The following is a 21,104-nucleotide window of genomic DNA, read 5'->3' on the forward strand; positions in this document are numbered from 1 at the left end:
GTTTTGAAAATCTGTGAATGATGTAAAAATATGGAAACTTCATGATAAAACATCTCCTTAATATGTAGTGGGAAAATGTAATCCAATTCTATTTTTAATCCTTATAGCTGATATTTTGTATGCTTTTTACATCTTTTGTAAAAGTAATATTGTTCTCCAAGCACAAAATACTTTTGCAAATGTGTTAAAGTTAAGTTAAATTTTGAGAAAATTGTGAGTTCTGCTGCGGTAGTAATGCTTTCCAAGACTGGGTATAAATAAAAATAGAACACCGAAAATTAGTGGGAAAATAATCATCATTCCCAGGAATAACCTCTGGTGGACTTCAGTAAAGAGCCATAGGAAGAGTACAAGATAATGCAAAGTTGCATTTTTCGTAGACATAATTTTTTTTGTCACACATGTACAGCCTTTCACACACGTATAGCGCTCCATAAGTGCTATTATTATCAAACATTCCTAGAGAAAGCAAAGCCTAGAGCGAGCGTGAGGAGGGAACCAGCGGGTACCGCACGTGACCTTCAAGGCCCGCCCCCACCTCCGGTCTCGCGAGAAGTGGCTTCAGTTTTATCGCCTCGAGGCCCCTCCCCTGCAGTCGGTGACGGTTGGAAGCAGTTAACGGTCGCCCTGCCTCGAGGCGCTCCCGCCTTTTCTGAAGCGCCGTGGAGGTGGCGGCGGCCATTTACACCCCCCTAGTTGTCCACGGGAAGGAACCGGGCTCACCAGTGGGTGTCAAATCCGCGGTAACTCTCCAAACTCCTCGCGCGCGCGGTATGGGGAGATCCTCGCCTGCCCCTCCCCCAGCCATCCTTCCCCCACCTTCCCCTCCCCCTCCCCTACGCCCCCACCCTCCTGTCTTTATTCCTCTCTCGTTTTTTTTCCTCAGGGAAGAATAGGGAGTTGGGTGCAGAGAATTTAATAGGAGCTTAGATTAAGAAAGGGAAAGGCTTTTAGGCCTAAACCGCACCCCCAACCCCTACTATTTTTACAAATGAGGTAGCTGGAGCCATGATCCTACAGGTAGCAAGGTGGTATGGCTTGGATTTGAACCACGACTGGGTTTAATTTCCAGACCCCCAGGCATTTCCTGTTACAAGTTGCCTCCCAGTTTGGGCAATCCTGGCTCCAGTTCCTCTCCACCCAGGGCTTCGATCAGTAAACATTTATTAAACGCCTAATGTGTGCCAGGCACTGTGCTAAGTGGGCCAGGGTACATCAAGTGCTTTAGGAATGTAACTTGGTTGCTTGGAAATTTGACCACAAGCTCTTTGGGATTATGAATTTAGACTCCCAGGCAATGATTCTCCCAAGAGTGAAAGCCTCTTAAAAAATGTGTCAAGGGAGCTGATTTTTGGTAGGATGCCTGTTTTTACAACTGTTTTTCCTCAAGCTTAACCACTCAATTAAAGCTAAGTCAGTTTTCCTTCTGTATCTCTGATGAGTTTGTTTGGAAGTGCAATAGAGTTATCTGTATCTCTGAAATTTGCAAGGGGGAGGTGCATGTTTGAATTTATCAGAATTTCGTACCAAGTGATCACATTTCACTTTAAAACGAGAAACCAGTAAAATTTTTGTAAATCTGGATTTTTCAAAAAATTATAACAAAAGTAGCTATTGCAAGAGCTAGGATCTTGTGATTTTTGGTATATTTTCATTTGCTAGATAGTTGCCAGTTTATATAAATACTCTACTATGTTACTTTACCAAGCAAGTGATGGAACGTGGCTACTGTACTTCTGGCTCTTCTACTAGGAATTTAAGAGGCAATTCATTCCACTAGCATTTGTTATTTTCTTAGGAAGAGTAAATTGTGTATCGTCAGAAACAAAGTATAACATTTTCATAGTAACTGATGTTTTCTGATTAGAAGGAAATGGAAAAGGAAAGGCCCTTTAAATTGTTTCTACCACCAAGACTAAGTAGCAGTCAAGTGTCTGCAGTTAAGCCTCAGACTATAGGAGGAGACACTAATTTTTTCAAGGTAAATATGAATGATACTATGGATTTTATATTCCTGTTTATAGAATAATGAGATCTAGTATGTGCTGTTCTCAATAGTGACATTTACCTAAAAAAGTTTTCTCCCCCCTTGAGAAGACTTTGAATGCTATATCCTGGTATGAGCAAAAGCATTTCCCCAATGTTTTTAGCACCTAATTTATATGTACTGGACATTTAATAAATGTTGCTTTTAGATTAACTAGTGAATTCTATTTGCTGCTACAATATATTTCACTTCTGAATGAATCAAATAAAATCTTGCCCCTTATAAAACCTTGGAAATCTTAACACTGTTGATATACCAGGTTAAACACAATACAAGAAATCTATTTACTACTTTAGTTGAACTGAATCTGTTCCATAAATCCTCTTTACCCCAGTGTAGAAGCTTGGGCTGCCTTCTGTTTTTAGTCCATAACTCTCTACATGATTTCTAGATCACATATTTCTTGAATGATAGCCTTTGCCATCTTTGTATGTAGAATCTATATGCTTTGTTGATGTTGAGTCATTTTTCAGTCATGTCCAACTCTTTGTTACCCCATTTGGGGCTTTCTTGGCAAAAGTACTGAAGGGGTTTGCCATTTTCTTCTTTGGCTCATTTTACAGATGAGAAAATTGAGGCAAACTGGGTTAAGTGACTTGCTCAGGGTCACATAGCTATTAAGCATCTGAAGCCAAATTTGAACTGAGGAAGAGGAGTCTTAGAGACTCCAGACCCAACACTCTATCTACTGTACCATTCTGCTGTCCTAAAAAAAAAAAAAATCTATGCACTTCATTTTAAACACATAAAGTTTCTAGTTCCCATTCTAAGCTTGAGAGGCAACTTACCAAAGACCTGGTCTCAGCATCAGCAAGACCTGGGATAAAATTTTACTTCTAATGCATTTAGTACTCTGGGTGCTTCTCTATGACCATAAGTTGCAGAGCAGTTATAGATCTACTTTGGGAGAAATTTTCCACTAAGATTTACTTATATCAATATAATTATAGATCTAATCCCTTCCCATAATCACGCTTATAGTATATAGCTCCAGATATGAAAAGTAGGAATATTGTGACCAGCACAGCTAAATTTTGAGAGGCTTATCACCAGATTGTCAATAGGATGAAATTTTTTTAAGCCACAGAAACTACCAAAGAACATCAATAAAATTTTAGAGAAAGTTATGATATTCATCAGTGGACAGTATACTCATACCAGTGAAATCACAGTCCTCTTGAAATATTAAAAGTCAATAAGATTAGATTTATAATGAAAGAAAGCAAATGTTTATTCTTGTCAAATATATTATCTTCACTAAAACTGTATGCCTCATTGAGGCACTATTTTCTAAAGTTATTTGAGTGGACCACAAATTCTGGGAAGTCATACCAACCTAGAAATACTTCAAGTACAAACCCACTGATGGTATTTGTGTCTTATCAGAGAACTAAGTAAGCCAATCCAATTTAGTAAACATAACTGTGGTATGTGTTGGACACATATCCAAGGACAAAAATAAAACAACCCTTTCAAGGAGTTTCTATTCTGATAGCAAAGTTAAAAAAAGCTCATTACCAGAAGATTGGCTACTAGGTTTATATGCATTTTTGGCTATAGAAACTAGTGAAGACATGAGTTGTAATTGGAATCTTTAAATGGAGTACCCTACAATGATAAACATATCAGTATCAATATCAATATCAAACATATCAATATTTGAAGTATTGATTAATGTATAATATGTACACATTATATGTATATAATATATATAATATGTAATTATATATATAATACTTATATTTATATAAGTATTGAGGCTTTGTTGTACACCTAAAAGTGTTTTGCTTATATTTTTAGGGTTTTAACAAGAGTGTTGAAGATGATTTTGGTTTGCCTTTTGGAATAACTAAACCATCTAAACGTAGTGAAAACATTGATTCAGGTGGGAGAAATATAGCTAATTTTAAGTATTATAAAAATAAGACATAAATATGCTGAGCCTGTCTTACTTTGACAGCTGTTCGTGCTGTGTGTGTACAACATAGATATGAAATTTAGGTCTTTAAATACCAATAATATTTTGTCTTTCAGATCCAGTTTTGCAAAAAGTTAATTTTTTGCCTGTGATTGAAGAGGTCAGTTACATATATTGTCTCTCTATTTCCATATAGCATAGTGATTGTACTACACTGTTATCATTGTTGAATTGCTTGTTTGCAAGTAAGAAGATCAACCCCTGAGATACTGGGTTACTTTTAAACTAGTATTGACACCTATTAGCAAATTTTATCTTCTTACAGAAGACATTTATTCACTTTCCAGGTTGATACTGAGCATTCTAACTTCTTGGAAGAACTAAAGAACCCACAATTTGAGGTCAGAATTTCTATGTTAAATTAAAGTTATTTATTATGTTTAATGTCTTATAATAGCATTCATGATTTTTATAATTGATTTTTTTAATGTTTTAGTGTAAGATGTTAAAAAAATGTTTTTCTCTCTCTTTGAATTATTTAAATATCTTAGTTTTCTTTCCTTTTTCTTGGTACAAATGGATCTAATTCTTGTTTAAAGAGTGTTTAGAGACAATTTTGTTTTTAAATACTCCAATCACTAAGAACCGAAAAGAATAGATACGCTCAGGGTGTTGAAAGGAACAAAAATCAAGCTTCTGAATGTTTTCAAAGAAAACATTTCAAACTTTCAGAGAAAGTTTGTTGGTTTGTGAATGATTATTGTATTAGTCTACTTCTGTGGGTTATTTTAAAAAAGGTTATTTTGGAGTACATATGATTTTAGAGCAAAGTAAGATTTTTATTAGTGATAATTAAATTTTGGAGGCCAATGGCTTGATAGGAAGTAATGGTTTATGGTATGGTAATTGTAGAATAAATTTAAGTAATGCTACTTTATAATACGATATATAGAGTTAAAGAAGCATCTGCTGTATGCCATTTTTGGATGCAATCATGTAACATAGACTTTTGGAAAGAAGATTGTAAAAAAGTGAAAAAATCCAAATAGAACTCTAGTCTTGATGAAGCTAGTCTTTTATAGTCACTGTTTGTTGCTCTTTGCTATAATTTGCTTTAAATAGTCCTATCCCATTTTCCTTCCTCTAGCCCCCAACTTTTACTGTTAATATAAATTTTTTTCTAAAAGAATATGTGTTCTATTTAGTATCTAATTTACTTTAAGCATTTCAAGTAACCATTTTTCCTCAGGGATTAAGGTTCTGAAGTAAGTAGTTTCTGGAACTGCCTATATTAATTCATCCAGTCTAGCAGGGTACAATGCAGGTTAAGTGATATCATTGTACTAAAGGTTATTGAAGCACAGTGGAAAAAATCATTAGTAGTTACATTTATAACTTAAATGTTTAGAAATATAATTTTATGAACAATTCAGTTATAGAAACAAATTAATGATTTATCTCAAATATTAAGTAATGAAGAGACCATGTGGCATAGTGATGCCATAGGCAGGTTACTTAATCTCTCAGGGCCCCAGGCAACTTTATTACTGTATTATAGATAATAATAATAATAGTATTGATTGATGATATTGATATTGCAGCTAGGTGATGCAAGGGATAGAGCGTGGAGTTAGGAAGACCTGAGTTCAGATTTGATCTCAGATACTTACTAGCTGTATGTCCCCGGACAAGTCACTTAACCTTATTTGCTTCAATTTCCTCATTTATAAAATGAATTAGAAATTAGAAATGGAATGGCAAACCCCTCCAGTTTGCCAAAAAAACCGCAAAAGGCATCACAAAGAGTTGGATGCAACTGAAATGACTGAACAACAACAATATTGATACAGTGCTTTATGGTTTGCCAAGTGCTTTACTTATCAGATCTTACTTGAGGCTCACAACTTAGTAAGATAGGTGCTATATTATTATTCTGTTTTATAGAAGAGATCATTGAATCTGAAAGAGGTTAAATGATTTGCTTGGAGTCACACAATTCTTAAATATTTGAGGCAGGATTCAAACTTTGGTTTTCCTGGCTCCAGTTTAGTACTGTATTTACTACACCATCTGGCTTATTCAGATGAACTATCATTTGTTTAGTAGAAGGAGTTTCCACACTGGAAATTCCCTACACTGATGGAACCATAGGTTTGTACCAAAATTAAATAATAAACTATTTTTAGGAGTCATTAATGTGTTTTTAAAAAAATTCAGCAGATGATACCTAACTGGAACTTTTCAATAACTTTTTCAATAGACTTCAGAGCCAATAAGCAGGGTTTATTCAAAACTATATAAGGAGGCTGAAAAGATTAAGAAGTGGAAGGTGAATATAGAATTTGAACTGAACCAGAAGGAGAAAAAGTTACAGGAAAATAGAAAGATTATTGAAGCACAGCGAAAAGCCATTCAGGAATTGCAGGTACTTTGGTATGCTTTTGCAAATGTAATTTTATAAGCAGAAACTAGTGGAAAAATAAGAATGAGTATGCTGAAATCTTACTATAACTTAAGTGACATCAGAATAGATTTCAGTTTAAAACTGATAAGTATTAAAATTCTTTTCATTTGTAAAATTGTCCTGTGGAATAAATTTTGAAGAAAATGCTGTTTTGAACTTTCATTTATTTGGTTGTTAATCTAATTTTATTTTTAGGAATAAAGCACAGGTGACAAAGTGTAGATTATTTTGAATAGGTGACTAAATGTTTTAGAGGACAGATTTAGGAATTCCATATTTATAAGAAATATATTTTTTAATAATATAAAGTACTTATTGGTAACCTAAGATGTTGGTGATATGACACAGAGCTGAACCTTCAAATAAGGAACTATTTAACTGTCTTTATAAATGATTTCAAAATATTTATTCATGTGAAGACAAAAGAAAATTTTCAGAAATGCAACTCAGATTAAAAAACAAATTCTCTCAGAGGTTTAGAAAAAATAAAGAGGAATTAAAATATTGAGGGAGGGAATACTCATTTTATTATGCTGTGTATAGAAATGATTCAGAAGAAAGTCCATAGGGCATGTCAAAAAAGGAAATCTGTGTTATTGAGGGAAAGGTTTATTGTAGAGCATCTTATAACATATAAAACATAAAATACTGTCTAGTGATTATCTTTAAGTGTATTTCAATGAACAAAATGTGAGAATTATTTAATTTTTTTGTAAATTTAGTTTGAAAATGAGAAAGTAAGTTTGAAATTAGAAGATGGAATTCAAGAAAATAAAGAATTGCTAAAAGAGTAAGTAATAACTTCAATATTAACTTATAAATATTAAACTATTGAATACTATGGAGAAAGGAAAATCTTCCTTTTTCAAACCCTTTAGCATCTTGTATACTTAACAATTTCTTTGACTTATGAACATGACACAGAAAAATGCTAGATCAGGAGTCATTGCTCAGTGAAGCTGTAAACCAGCTCTTCTTCCAACTTTCCTGTTTCTGTCAATAGAATCACTCTTGTTGACTTAACCTATTTCTTCATCCCCATTACAATCAGTTATCAAATCTTGTTAAATATTCCTTTGAAATGTCTCATATCTAATCCTTTCCACTATTACTGCAGCCATGATAATACAGGGTTTCATCTTCTCTGTATGGATTATTAAAATAATCTCCTAGATATCCTCTTTGATCCTAGTCTCTCTCCCTTCTAATTCATTTTACTAAACTAGTTTCCCTTAAATTCTACTTTTTTTTAATGTAAATCCTCTGATCAGAAAACTTGTAGTAACAAATTTAAAAAATATGGTTTCTTACCATGTTCAATTAAAATTTCTCTGTCCTTTAAAACTTAAGTCTTACTTCTTTCATGAACTTTTCCCTAGAATAGTCTAGTTCCTCTTTCTTTTGAACTCCTAAAATATTTGTAGTCTGTACTATATTTAGCATTTAATTTTCTTTGATTTTGTGTTTTAAGCTATTATTTCTTGTTTGTCTTTTTTCCAGTTTGATACTTTGAGACAGGCAGAATGTTTTAATCTTTTGCATTCTTCATAGCACTGAACACATAATAAGCATTTTTTGATCCATTGGTGTGGTTGACCCTGCATTGGACTCTGCTGCCAAATGGGATCTTGTAGCTTGGTAAATGTGAGAACACATGGGAGGCAGTTATAAAGTCATTTTTTTCATAGATTCATATGGGCCTCCCTCCTCTATCTTGTCTATCTGTGAAAGATGTGGTATGCTTCAAACATTCTACATGTTTAGAATTTTTCACCAAAAAACTTATTAATGGAAATTGAATTTTTTTTTTTAGGAACAATGCCACAAGACATTTGTGTAATCTCCTCAAAGAAACTTGTGCCTGGTCAGCAGAAAAGTCAAAGAAATGTAAGTATCTTTCTTGTTTTATTTGACTTTTGTCAACCTATGGTTTCATTATCTTTCCTAAGAACTAGTTTTTTTTTAACTTTTAAACACCAGTGTGATTTGAACAAATTCTATATTCCTCTGACCATTTCATTATGTAAAAAAAAAAAATCATGTTCCATTTTGCTCCATAGATTTTTTTTTTTCAAAATTGTTTACATGCTCTTTATTGTTGTCTCCATCAAAATGGAAACCTAGCTTTCAGAATAACCTATGTTATCTTAAACAACTGAGAAGTAAAACTGAGAATGAAATACTATACAATGTGTATTAAAAATGTACTAATAGAGGTGTATACTTTTAGTGTGACAGTAGTAGAGGCAAATTGCTGATGAAAGAGAGCTAACCAGCAGGGGTATGTTGGAACCAGCTAGTGGTAGCCTAAGCAAATTGTTAAAATTTCAGTGTAAGCATTTATACCACAGAAAATAGGCAAGTATTACAAATCAGGACTTTATTGTTTTGTTGATTGTTTAGACTTAAGAAAGTAAAGGAGAAAATGTAAGTAATATAGATTAAACTTAAAAGTGTGTTCTACCTAAATATTTTTTCTTCAGAAAACCATTTCTTAGATATTTATCATCATACCTCTGGCTAATCCCGTGATTATGTACAAGTAGGATCTTGGAATTTAGAGGTGGAAAGAATATAGATACCTAGTCTAACTCTTTCATTTTACAAATGGAGAGACTGAGATCCAGACAGATAAAGTGACTTGCCTAAAGTCACATTGAGGGTAAATAGATTTACATGTACACTATTATACTACCTCATATATAGTATTTAGTTAGATATTGTGTTTATTTGCATTCTAAACAGTGTGAGAATTATGTAGTTTCCTACTACAAACTTGTAAGTTTTTATCTCTAATGAGATTGTTGGAGAATATATGATGAGAAATACTGTGGTATGAGATTTATGGTTATAAAACTCTTCTATGTGAATTTTTAGTACATCATTGGATTTGTGATGTCCTCAATATGGATGTATCCTCCCATAGTTCAGATTGCAAACTATCCATTTCTTCTTGTCCTGTGCCATTTTTAACAGCATCTTTTCATAAATTCTTAACTATACCCAACATACTGGGCATTTTTCTATATCTCTTAACATTTTGTGGGTAACAGTGCAACAAATAGATTGTCCATCTGCTGTCTGTTTCTTTCACTATGTGAGTGACCCCCCTGTATTTCCATTCATATACTTGCTTGATGTTATTGTACATATTGCTTCTCTTATGCAATTCGTTATTGCTGTAGACTGTAGCCTGTTTAAGTCAACTTATGCGTCTCTGTATTGCCCTCATTTTCTACCATTCAGTGACTGTGACTTCTATGACTAGCAACTATATAGCATACTGTAAATGTTAGCATTAAAAAGAGGGGCTTTTAATTTCAAGCAAAATTTAGAATATGTTAAAGCATCACATGTTTTGTCAAATGTAATTCAGCCTATTTTTTCCTATTCAATTCTGGTTTCAGATTATTGTCTCTCTTATCATCCAATATATAAATACTGATGAATAGGCTCAAGAAGTTGTTAATCCAACTGTTTATTATAGTCCACAGAATATGTATTCTTATACTTGATTTTTCCTACAGGATTGTAAAATCAAACTGTTTTAAATAGTTGGAAATCTTCTTTAGGATATTTTTCAGTTGCTTTTTTAAATATACTGAACATTCAATAATTAATATGAATTTTTAGTATAGTTTAAAGCACATAATGAAAATTCAAGCATCCAAACAGTGGTCTTGAATATGTCTTTGATTATGCATTACTTGATGGCATAAAAGTAAAAGTGTAACAGCTGTAGTTCTAACTTATGAGTATTAGTGCTTACTTTTTTCCTTTGAAGATGTGAGGAAAATTTCTTTCATCTATTAGTTAGCATCATCTTGTTAAGGAAAGCATAAAGGTAGAGACAAAATAAACCCCAGGCAACATTACTTGAATTGCCATTATATATGTGGGAAGAGTCATGCTATGGTTCTTTTATGCTTCCCACACCATTTCCTCTCCTTTTGTATATGAATGTCTTATTTTATATTAAGTTTTTTGGATAAAACTATTTGAAATGAATTTTTCTACAACTTTAAATGAGCAAGAAACCTATTATTAATTGTGGAAAGCTCTAAATCATCAAAATTCCCGTTGGACTTCTACAGGGTTTATGGTAGTAGGGTCAAACTTTGTTATAGGAAAAGAGAGCACTGGAGTGATGGTGACACCTTTGACTGGGGCAGATCTAACCATACAATCTCCTTGTTGGAAATGGAGAGAATGCTACAGACAGCAGGTTTAGTATTGAATATTTTTGTGTTGCTAGCAATGAAAATAAGTTTAAGCTTCTATTCAAGGGAAACTATATTTACTGATGATGTAGAAACCATAAATTGAATAGTAACATATTTAATTCAAATAGAGTAACAAAGTAACTCACACAGGAAAACAAACAGGCAACATAATTGTTCTCATTCCTTCTTTCCCCTGTATAAAATGGATGTAGCCTCCTAATGGTAACTGTCTCCTAGGGTAACTCATGTAATTGATCCAGAACTTGGTTTCCAGTGCTGGTATTAAGGCAGGCTTCTTAAACTGTGGGTTGTGACCCCATATGTCGGGGGGGAGGGGTCACAAAAAATTTGACAGCAGTAAAAGGTGTGCATCAATCAAAAATGAATTCAAAATATCAAACCTGTAATGAATCTAAGATGTTTCTGGCACATATCTTCACTGCAGCCTTGGTTCTGAACACACAACATGCACACTTGGCACTGAGCATGCTGTCACATCATGCAACACCAACAAATGCTGCCAGAAACACCTTGGCTCAGATATGAGATTGTTGTATGTTATGAATTTCATAGTGTTTTTACTGTATATGCAAAGGTTTCTGCTCTACAGAGACATAAGAGTTTAACTATGGAAAATAAAGACTTTTAAAATATTTTCCTACCATCATTTCTTAGGATGTGTCAGATTAGTATATTTTTGGATTGTATTGTGTTACGGTGTTTGATTTAAGAAATTGCTGTTATCTCTTTCTTTTACAGAAGCATAAGTATTTAATTGCAGCAAGTAAAGACAAAAACCCTTTAATAGTATTTCTCCACCATCACCGCTTATGTGTATGTTAAGTGTGAACATCAGTTTTTAAAATTAAGCACAAACATGTAATTTCATACACTAAGGCTAGTATTTATTTGAGAAATTATTAGCAATATTTATTTATATTTTAGGACAAAAATATTTTCCAGTTATGGATAAGTGACTAAATTTAGATGGAAGAGGTAAAAATACTGATGCCAACACAGCAGACTCTCCACTACCAGGTTGTAGTACATCTAAATTAACAAGAAAAAGAAAATATGTCAAATCATTTTTGCAAAATGGATTTACTTCTAATAATGATGATGGTGTGGAAAAATCTCTTTGTGTAATTTATAATGAAATTTTATCTGTGGAGAGCATGAAACCAGCCCAGTTAAAATGGGCATCTTAATGCTAAGCATGCAGCATACTGCAATAAACCCAAAGAATATTTTGAATGACTTTTAAAAATCTTCAAATAAAGAAAAACAATATTTTGAGAAATTTGTTACTGCCAATGAAAAATATTTACTTGCATCTTACAAAACTTCTTATTTAATTGCAAAAACCAAAAAGCCCTATGCAATAAGAGAAGATCTCATGTTATCTGCTGCTATTAAAATGTCAGAAACAGTTTGTGGAGAGAAAATATGGGGATAAAATTTATAAAATTCCTGTATTGAATGATACTGTTTCCAAAAGAATTTCTGAAGTTAGTAATGACCAATTCCAGCAGCTTATTTCCACGCTTAAGGGCAGCCCAAAGTTTGAAATTCAGTTAGATGAAACAACTGATATTTCTAACATGGCACAGTTGTTACTTTATGTAAGATGTTTATGAAGGTAGCATACATGAAGAATTACTGTTTTGTTGCCCTTTGGAGGGACACAGAAGAGGGCAAGATATATATATATATCTTTAAAGTCGATGAATGTTTCACAAATGAAGGTTTATAGTAGAAAAATTGCATTGGGAGTCTGTACAGATGGTGCTGGAGTAAAAGTTAAAGCTGGTGGCAATGAGCATATATCACTTTTCCTCACTGCATGATCCATCAGGAGGCACTTATAACCAAAAAAAAAATCACCAGAGTTAAATGTTGTGCTTTGTGATACTGTCAAAATCATTAACTTCATTAAAAACTGTGCCCTTAACAGTTGTTTGTTTTCAAACCTCTAGAAAGACATGGACTCACATTAAAAAAACTTATTACTACATGCAGAGGTGAAGTGACTCTCAAAAGGATGAAGTTTAAACAGATTATTGAAACTGAAACATGAAAGTGAAGATAAAATTGAAAGATGAAGTTGTTTTTGACTCAAATCCAATTTTGTTACTCTTTTTCATAATGATTTACAGCTTTCAAAACTGTTATTTGTTGGGTATTTTTGAAAAAAATGGTTTAAACATGTCACTTCATGTAACATTTATGTTAAAAGATAAAATTGAAAGTTTTACTAAAAAAGTTAACATATGAAAGAATAGGTTGGAAAATGGTTCTTTAGAAATCTTTACAGCTACAGATAATTTATAATTGAAAATAAATTTCCCAAAGATTTAATTGTAAGTTATAACTGATAGCTGAAATGCTTGAAGACACAGCTTCAGAAATAGTTCCTTCAAATTTTGTTTCTAAAAAACTAAGTTGGGTTCATAAACCATATGCAATTGAAATAAAAAATGTCAGTCATCTGCCATTAAAAGTTCAAGACGAATTTAACTCATTAAGTGAATTTTGGCTTTGAATTAGGACAGAATTTCCAACAATTTCTGAAATGACCCTGAACTTACATTTTGTACTACATAGTTATGTGAAATGGCATTCTCAGCCATTGATGATTATAAAATCAAAATATCAAACAACTTTGAAAAACATTGAAGATGCCCTCCATCCTGCAGTATGAAATATTCTGCCAATATGTAATTGTGTATGTAAAAATAAACAAGTACATCCATTTTGTTAGTATGCAAGTTTGCTTTCATCTTTAATAAATGGTAAAATTATATGCATACCAAACAAGTGGTTTAAAATTTTTAAATTTTTTTCAAACTGTAAATGTTTGATTTATATACTTATTTTATATACCTATACATCTTTAGAAATGCTGCTTCTGTTTCAAAATTAATCTTTTGAAGGTTTCCAGAGTTTCTAAAGAGTTGAGAAGATGAAATTATTTCCAAATGAAAAATTACTTAGATAAATATATATTATATCCATAAATCTATAAAAGTCAAGTAATTGTGTCAGTTTGAGATCCTCCTGGTTTGGGAACTTCCTCATCCAGTAGAGACTACAAGTTTTTAATATCTTGTCAAGTGAAAGAAAGAACAAATTAAAAAACACACTATTATGCCTTAGTATATCAGGCCTAGGGAGGTCTCTGAAACACATAAAGGTCAAATGATGAATTTCTCAAAGTCTCTGTAAGATAGAACAGTGGTCATACCCTGGTAAACCATCTCAATAGACAGGTAAACCAGGTTGAGGGTAACCAGTGGGTCTTTAACCTGTTTGTGAATTGGGGGAGATGGGTGTCTACTCTAAGTATGTGAAGACTTCCCCTGGAAGAATGAATAGATGAGAACAGTTTGTTCCAATGGATGTGAAGTTGACTGCAGGCACTGTGGAGCTTAGAGCTTAGTCAGACATCAAATATAAGGTCATCCACTACATCCTAAGCCATCACTAGTCATCCTGACTTTTGTCTTGTCTCTGAGCTTAGACTGATGACTTTCTGCAACGCTGCCTCACTTAAATCCAATTCACACATGAGTGAAGACACCACCCTATCATGTCCTCTTCAAAAACAAAGGGCAAACAACAATTGTTAGGAAGCTTTTCTTTATATGAAACTGAGATCTACCTCTTTACAACTTCTCTCATTGCTCCTAAGCATTCTTAGTTCTGTTTTCCGATCCTCATGTAGCATAATTTTCAATCTTGTTGTTGTTGTGTTTTTTTTGCCATGCTAGTCACAATTTTTAGGATTTAACTTGGTTTATCAAGTCCTTCCTAAAATGTGGTACTCAGAAATGAATACAGAAATTTAGATGTGGTCTGACCAGAGCAGAGTACAGCAGGATTAGCTGCTCACTTATTCTGAAAACTGCTTTTATAAATGTAACTTAGACCTCATTAGTTTTTTTTTTGACTGCCAGTTTCTATTATTGACTTATATTGAGCCATATCTGCTAACATCTTCAGATTTCTTCCACATGAACTGTCGTGTAGACATGCCTTCTCCATCCCATACATGTACAATAGACTTTTTAAAACTTAAGTGAAGGACTGTTCATTTGATTAGATTTAGCTCTTCATTCTAAATTGTTAGGGTCTTTTGGGATCCTGATTCTATCATCCAACACAATAACTTTCTAATTTCTTTGTCTTATAAGTTATTAATAATTTTTAAAATTTCTTTCAGTTATAAGTAACAGTGATGTCTCTTAAGGATTACCTTACGCCCTTTCCCTTTAGCTTGTTTTTCTGTTTTCCACCCCCCCCATGAAATACCTATTTGAAATATTTAGTAATTTTACTAATGATATTCCAATGGCACATGTATTTCATGAACAACTAGTTTATCTTGATTTGAGAAGAATGAATAGAATCTCAGCATTGAAAGAAACTTCTGGGGTTACACAATTTTAAGATCTAATCTATAATATACCTGACAAGTGCTCATTCAAGCTTTGCTTGAAGATGTTTAATTAAAAGGGAATTTACAACCTTCAGAAGGAAGCATTCCGTATTGGGATACTTTTAATGGTTAGAAAGTAATTCTTTATATCAAGTGTAAATAAATTTCTACTCATTGCTGTCTTCTGGGGTCATACAGAGCAAGTCTAATTCTATATGATAGTCAATCTAGTCTTCTTCTCTTCTTTGGGATAATGGGTCCTTTTTTCTTCTCTATCTCCCCAACTTGATGATTTCAACAGCAACTATGGATTTAATTATCTTCTCTGTACTGACATTTTTCAAATCTACCTATCCTGCTCTAACCTCTTGCTGACATCCAGTCTTTCATCTCCAACTGCCTTTCAGACATCTCAAGCTTGATGTCCAGTAGACAGCTTAAATTGTTGTTCAAAATGGAACTCATTATAATCTTTCTTCCTAAATCTTCCCCCTCTCTTATTTTCCTTATTACTATTGGAATCCTCCCAATTCCTCAGGTTTGCAGTTTAGGAGTTAACTTTGACTCTTCACTATCTCTTACCACCGCATATTCAATCTGTTGCCAATGCCTGTCTGTTTCACCTGTGTAACATCTCTTCTTTCCTCTGATGCTGCCACTGCTCTGGTGTAGGCCCTCATTATCTCACACCTGGACTATTACAATAGCCTGGCTCAAGTCCCTCTCCATTCCAATTCATCCTCCATTCAGCCACCAAAGTAATTTTCTTAAATCTCAGGTTCAACCATGTCATACCCCTGTCATGAACTCCAGTAACTCCCTATTGCCTCCTGAATAAAATACAAAATGTTCTCTTTGGCATTCAAAGTCATATGTAACCTAACTCCCTCCTGCCTTTCCAATCTTCTTTCACCTTACTCTTGCCATTTATTCTTTGCTCTATAAATAAGACACTCCATCTTTTGGCACTGAGCATTTTCTCTGGCTATCCCCCATGTCTAGAATGCTTTCCCTCCTCTGTTCCAACTACTGGCTTACTTACCTTCCTTTAAATTCCAGCTGAAATCTTATCTTTAAGAGGAAGTCTTTCCTAATCCTTCTTAATTTCAGCACCTTTCCTCTGTTAAGTATTTTCTATTTATCCTGTTTATAGCGTGCTTTGTATATATTTATTTGCCTGTTGTTGCCCTCATTATATTGTAAATTCCTTAAGGGCAAGGACTGTCTTCTGCCTCTTTTTATATCCTTAGCACCTGCTACTGTGCCTGCCACATAGTAGTACTTAATAAATGTTTGTTGATTGATTGATACTTACATAGTATGATTGTGAAACCCTCTACCCTTCTAATTGCTGTTCTCTGGATACTCTTCAGGTGTGCTTTCTAAAATGTGTCAGCTAGAATTGAATAAAATATTCAAAGATGTAGTTTTACTGGGACAGTGTACATGGAGGCTATCACTTCCTAGTCAATTAAATAAAAAAAAAAACTATTAAACACTACCAGGCCTTTTGCTGGGTGCTAGGAATTCAAAAACAAAACATACAATTTTACCCTTCAAGGAGCTTATATTTGACTTGGTGGAAGAGAAGAGGAGAGGTAGTTCTTAATTTATCCAAAAATTGGATTAGCTTTTTTGATTGTCATATCACACTTTTATGTTGAGCTTTCATGAAAATACCAGCTCTTTTTTCAGGTCTGGGAAGCTTGATTGTTAACTCCATAGTTCCTTGAAGAGTGCATATCTTTCTCTAAAGACTTCACACTCATGACCTTAATTTCCTCAGTATGTTAGGAGGCTTGGAGATAAATTATCTGCTGAGAGGAGGCATTTGAAGATTCATGGATACAGAAAATTTGGAACAGCTACTTTGAAAGTATGATAGAGAATAAATCAGTGATGAATAAAAAAATCTCTGTATAGTAGTGATGAAGTGGTTGAGATTAGATAATGTGAATTTGTAGTAGATTCAGTCAGTATGGTATCATGACTTCCTCTATCATCCTAATGGGAACTGAGGGATAAAATTTATTAATTCCAGTGTAGGTGATTTTGGTTATGTATTTCTATATTCTGGAAGTTTCTGGTATTCTTAATATTTCATGAATACTGGTACATTTCTAAGTGTTTGTCCATTTGTTCCGTAACTGATATAGCTCTTTTCCCAGTAAATACATGTCCTTGGTGGTGTCTTTCTGCCAATTTTTATGTTGCAGCTTGCTTATACCTACCACGTGGCTTTACATTGTTGATCACCTGTATTGGTATTTAATTGAGAGGCAGCATGGTACAGTAGAAAGAGCAATGGATTTAGAGTTCAAATTCTACCTGTTACATCTACCCTCTACTACCCATATGACCTTAGGCAAGTCACCTAATATCTATAGGTCTCAGTTTCCACATCTGTAAAATGAAGTTGTATCAGATAGCCTTTGATGTTCCTTCCTGTTCTGAATCTATGATCCTGTGATTCTACGAACCATCCAAGGATAATACCTGGATAGTGAAGGAGTGAAAAACTTGAATAAAGTATCTGTATTATCTTTTGGACTTTTCCTCAGGCCTGGTGGGAACTGGTGTGATATCCTCTAATGCTGGTTCCGGATAACTTATCTCCTATCACACTGTCCTTGGCTTTTACCTCCTCTCTAGTGGTAATTTACAACATCCTCCATCCCATTTGTACTACAAGTCAACATTTTGTATTGGAAGCAGAATGGTTGATTTTTAAAAATTTTCTTGCTGCTTGTTTCACTTTCTTTTGTATATTATGTGTGTGTGTATTTATGTGCATGAGAGAAGGGAGATGGTCAGGGATTAACTAGGAGGAAGCACATTGTACTGTTATTTTGGTATTTTCTAATCTTCCTTTTGAATGTTTCTTATGAGGATAGAGAATAGACTAAGAAATTCAGTCTGATAAGTCAACAATGAGGAAGGATATCATTGAAATTTTAAAAATAATGAAGGAATATGGGTTGATTGAATGTGGATTTATTTACCAATTCCCCACATGGTAGAGCTAAAAGAGCTACCCCTCAAGATATATTTTCAAGATAAATAGGGATGTTATTTTATGTATTGGGTTCAGAACCTTGAGGTCATACAGACTAACTGAAATGCAATCAAGAAGGTTTAGATAAATTTATGGATAATAATTTTATACCAGAATTATATGAAAGGAACAAGCACCTAGCACAGTGTCTATTATGTTGTATTTGATAGTTAATAATGAAGTGAATGTTTAAAGCTAAGGATTAAAGGATATTAGCTAGTACTGGAAGGAACATTATATATCATCTAGTCCATTTTTTTTTCTTAGTCAAGGAAACTTAAGCCCTAAAAATAAAGTATTATGCTTAAAGTCATGTAGTAAGTTAGAGCTGGGACCAGAAATTTGGTAATTTGGAATATCTAAAATTTTGGAGGGCTGACATCATGAAGAATGAATGTACTTGCCCAAAAATGACCCTTTGTGCTTCCCTCACAGATAGAATGTTAGACTGTATAGTTCATTCACCTATTGTTTTGACCCATTTTGATATTTTAAGATGTTCTATGTATCTTTAGTCATGCTACATTTGTATTCATTTTTTAAACTTAATTTTTTATATTAATAATAGATGAGTATGAAAGGGAAGAAACTAGACAACTCTATTCAGATCTAAATAATAATATTGAGGTAAGTTACAGAAAAGCTTAATGTTTTTAAATTTAAAAGTGAACAGAGACTTTCCTAATACAAAGCAGTTTGTTTATTGGGAATATATGGACAATTATTCATTAAAAACTTAGTTATTATATAAATAATTTTGTTGGGTGGGTGTTTTTTAAAAAAAGTTAATTCCATCAAAATTTCCATGCCCTTAAATCAGCAAGTTTATTAAGTGCCTCCACTATGCTATGTATTGAGGATACAAAGTCAAAAATAAAACACTTCTTGCCCTCAAGAAATTAAGAGTTTAGTGGGGGTGAGGGAGGCCATGTATCCATAAGTAAACAAACAAAATATATAAAGTATGGAAATGAGGTGACTTGGGGCAAAGGAATGTACAGATATCTGAGGTCCAGAGTTTAGAAAAGGCTTCATGTTGAAAGTGCTGCTTTAGTGAATGAGTGAGGAGGTGTAGGCACTGAATATAAATACATTTTTCAAGTATTTTAGCTGAGAAGGGAAGGAGAAATAGAGGGTGATACCTAGTAGGGATAGAAATAGGATAAAGTCAGGGTTTTTTGTTGTAAGGAAGGGGAGATATGAGCACCAAAGATAAAACTTGTTTACTTTGTTATTTATTTTGCAAAAGTACCTGGTGGTAGTACCCCCAATAAGAGCTGGTCCAAATTTTATTTTAAGAATTCTGTTTTTATCATATCGTAAAGGCTTCCAAAATCTTACTTATATGATCACTGTTAAATACAGATTATGTTTATTTGTATATCCTATGGTCTCATATTTAAGTTTTGGTCATTTTTTTCTACAAACTGTCATATTTCAAGATTCCAAATATAAACTTTAAAAGCTATTTTTTGTGTTGCAGAAAATGGTACAGGCTTTTGAAGAACTTCGAGTAGGAGCTGAACAACGCAGACAGGAAATGCATTTTAAGTGTAAGGATCCTGTTTAATATTCACAATGCTCTTCCTGTAGCATTTATATCTTAAGAGAGAATATGAGATGTAATATATAATCTGGATATAAATTTAGAGCTTACAGATGATCAGTTGATACTATCAAGAATTTTTTTTAATTTGAAGTTTGGAATTTTTATTGATTTCCTGTGCAACATTCTTGTTACTAAATTTAAAAATATTTTCTGATTATTGTCACTGTTTATAATTAAAATATATGAATTACTGACATGTACGTTCAAATAAGGCACACCAGTTTTATGCCAGAGATAGTTATACTGTCCTGCTTATTGAAGAGTTGAAAAGAATAAAGTTTATTTTATAAAATGTGTACTATCAAGATAATTTTAGCAGTTTCTAAATTAACTATTTTTTATTTCAATAAGCATTTATCATAATATTTAATGTTAAAAACCTGTTAGAATATTTATAGTATGTAACATGTTGATACATGACGTATTATAAGATATGCAAGCAAAACTCAGTGTAAGGAGCAAGTTAAGGGAGGTCATTACTGACAAGTGAAGAATTACACATCTTAAAGAACTATGTCAGTGTGAACAGTTATTATTCAAGGTGACAGTAACAATTTTAACTGATTGTGAATTTTTAGTATTTAACTTAAAACTAAAATTTGTAAGTATGTAAGGCAGAAATTTTTTTGGAGGACATTTTAATTTTATTTCCTAAGTAGATTTTATTTTTTCTCTAAAGTAAGAGAAGCATATGAAAAAATTCAACAACTTGAAAAAGAATATCTAAAAGAAGTACATGATAAGGAAGAAAAGGTTTGTGGATTTTTTTTTAAACAACTATATGTATTTATGTTTGTACATTTGTCAGTCCTCTGGGTGAAGTGTGAAATCCTACTTCCCCCGGTCCCTTTCCCTTGCCCAAAACCACTTGAAATTTATCTTCCAACTATTTAATTTGGTTTGATATAGAAATTTTGATAGAATGAAGATTTAAAAAAATTTTTAAACTTCCATTCTAATGGATTTTCTAGTCCTTGGCTCACAAATGTTTACACGCTCACAAAATTTCCATTAAGTTTATTTACTAATGTTTTCATTATCCACCTGTGGCCATTTCCTAACAATGAGATAATAGAACATTGCCTGCAGAGAATACTTGATTGTCCTGTAAACCTACATTTCCATGGAAACTGAATTCAGAAATTGTTGGTTGCTCCACATTTTTGAAAGATCAAACCAAATTCATATAAGATATTAGATTATCTGCTCTACTTTTGGCAGACAGACACAGCAGTTGTCTAGTATTGAAGATCCACATTACTATTATACCATGTCTTCATGCCAGGATTATAATTTGTTTGGAAAACCCCTCTTTTTTTGTCAAGATGTTTTTGAAAAATCACATCTGCT

The 21,104-nt window shown here is 33.1% G+C and overlaps 1 protein-coding gene across 6 annotated transcripts in view; it reads left to right on the forward strand.

Moving 5' to 3' along the window:
* The first annotated feature begins 525 nt into the window (after positions 1-525).
* SYCP1 (synaptonemal complex protein 1) overlaps positions 526-21,104 on the forward strand; it is a 130,676-nt gene continuing 110,097 nt past the window's right edge. The window contains exons 1-11 of one of the 6 annotated variants that reach the window (XM_072644426.1): positions 526-743; positions 1,868-1,981; positions 3,848-3,932; positions 4,082-4,125; positions 4,313-4,366; positions 6,226-6,390; positions 7,152-7,219; positions 8,243-8,316; positions 18,714-18,772; positions 19,629-19,698; positions 20,434-20,507. In XM_072644426.1, coding sequence (XP_072500527.1) covers positions 1,874-1,981; positions 3,848-3,932; positions 4,082-4,125; positions 4,313-4,366; positions 6,226-6,390; positions 7,152-7,219; positions 8,243-8,316; positions 18,714-18,772; positions 19,629-19,698; positions 20,434-20,507 — 801 coding nt within the window. In that variant the 5' untranslated portion in view covers positions 526-743; positions 1,868-1,873. Of the gene's footprint in view, positions 772-1,867; positions 1,982-3,847; positions 3,933-4,081; positions 4,126-4,312; positions 4,367-6,225; positions 6,391-7,151; positions 7,220-8,242; positions 8,317-18,713; positions 18,773-19,628; positions 19,699-20,433; positions 20,508-21,104 lie in introns of all 6 variants that reach the window. The other 5 variants (XM_072644427.1, XM_072644430.1, XM_072644425.1 and 2 more) reach the window with 5 other exon arrangements.

Source organism: Notamacropus eugenii, chromosome 2 (genome assembly GCF_028372415.1).
Source record: "Notamacropus eugenii isolate mMacEug1 chromosome 2, mMacEug1.pri_v2, whole genome shotgun sequence".
NCBI classification, from domain to species: Eukaryota; Metazoa; Chordata; class Mammalia; order Diprotodontia; family Macropodidae; genus Notamacropus; species Notamacropus eugenii.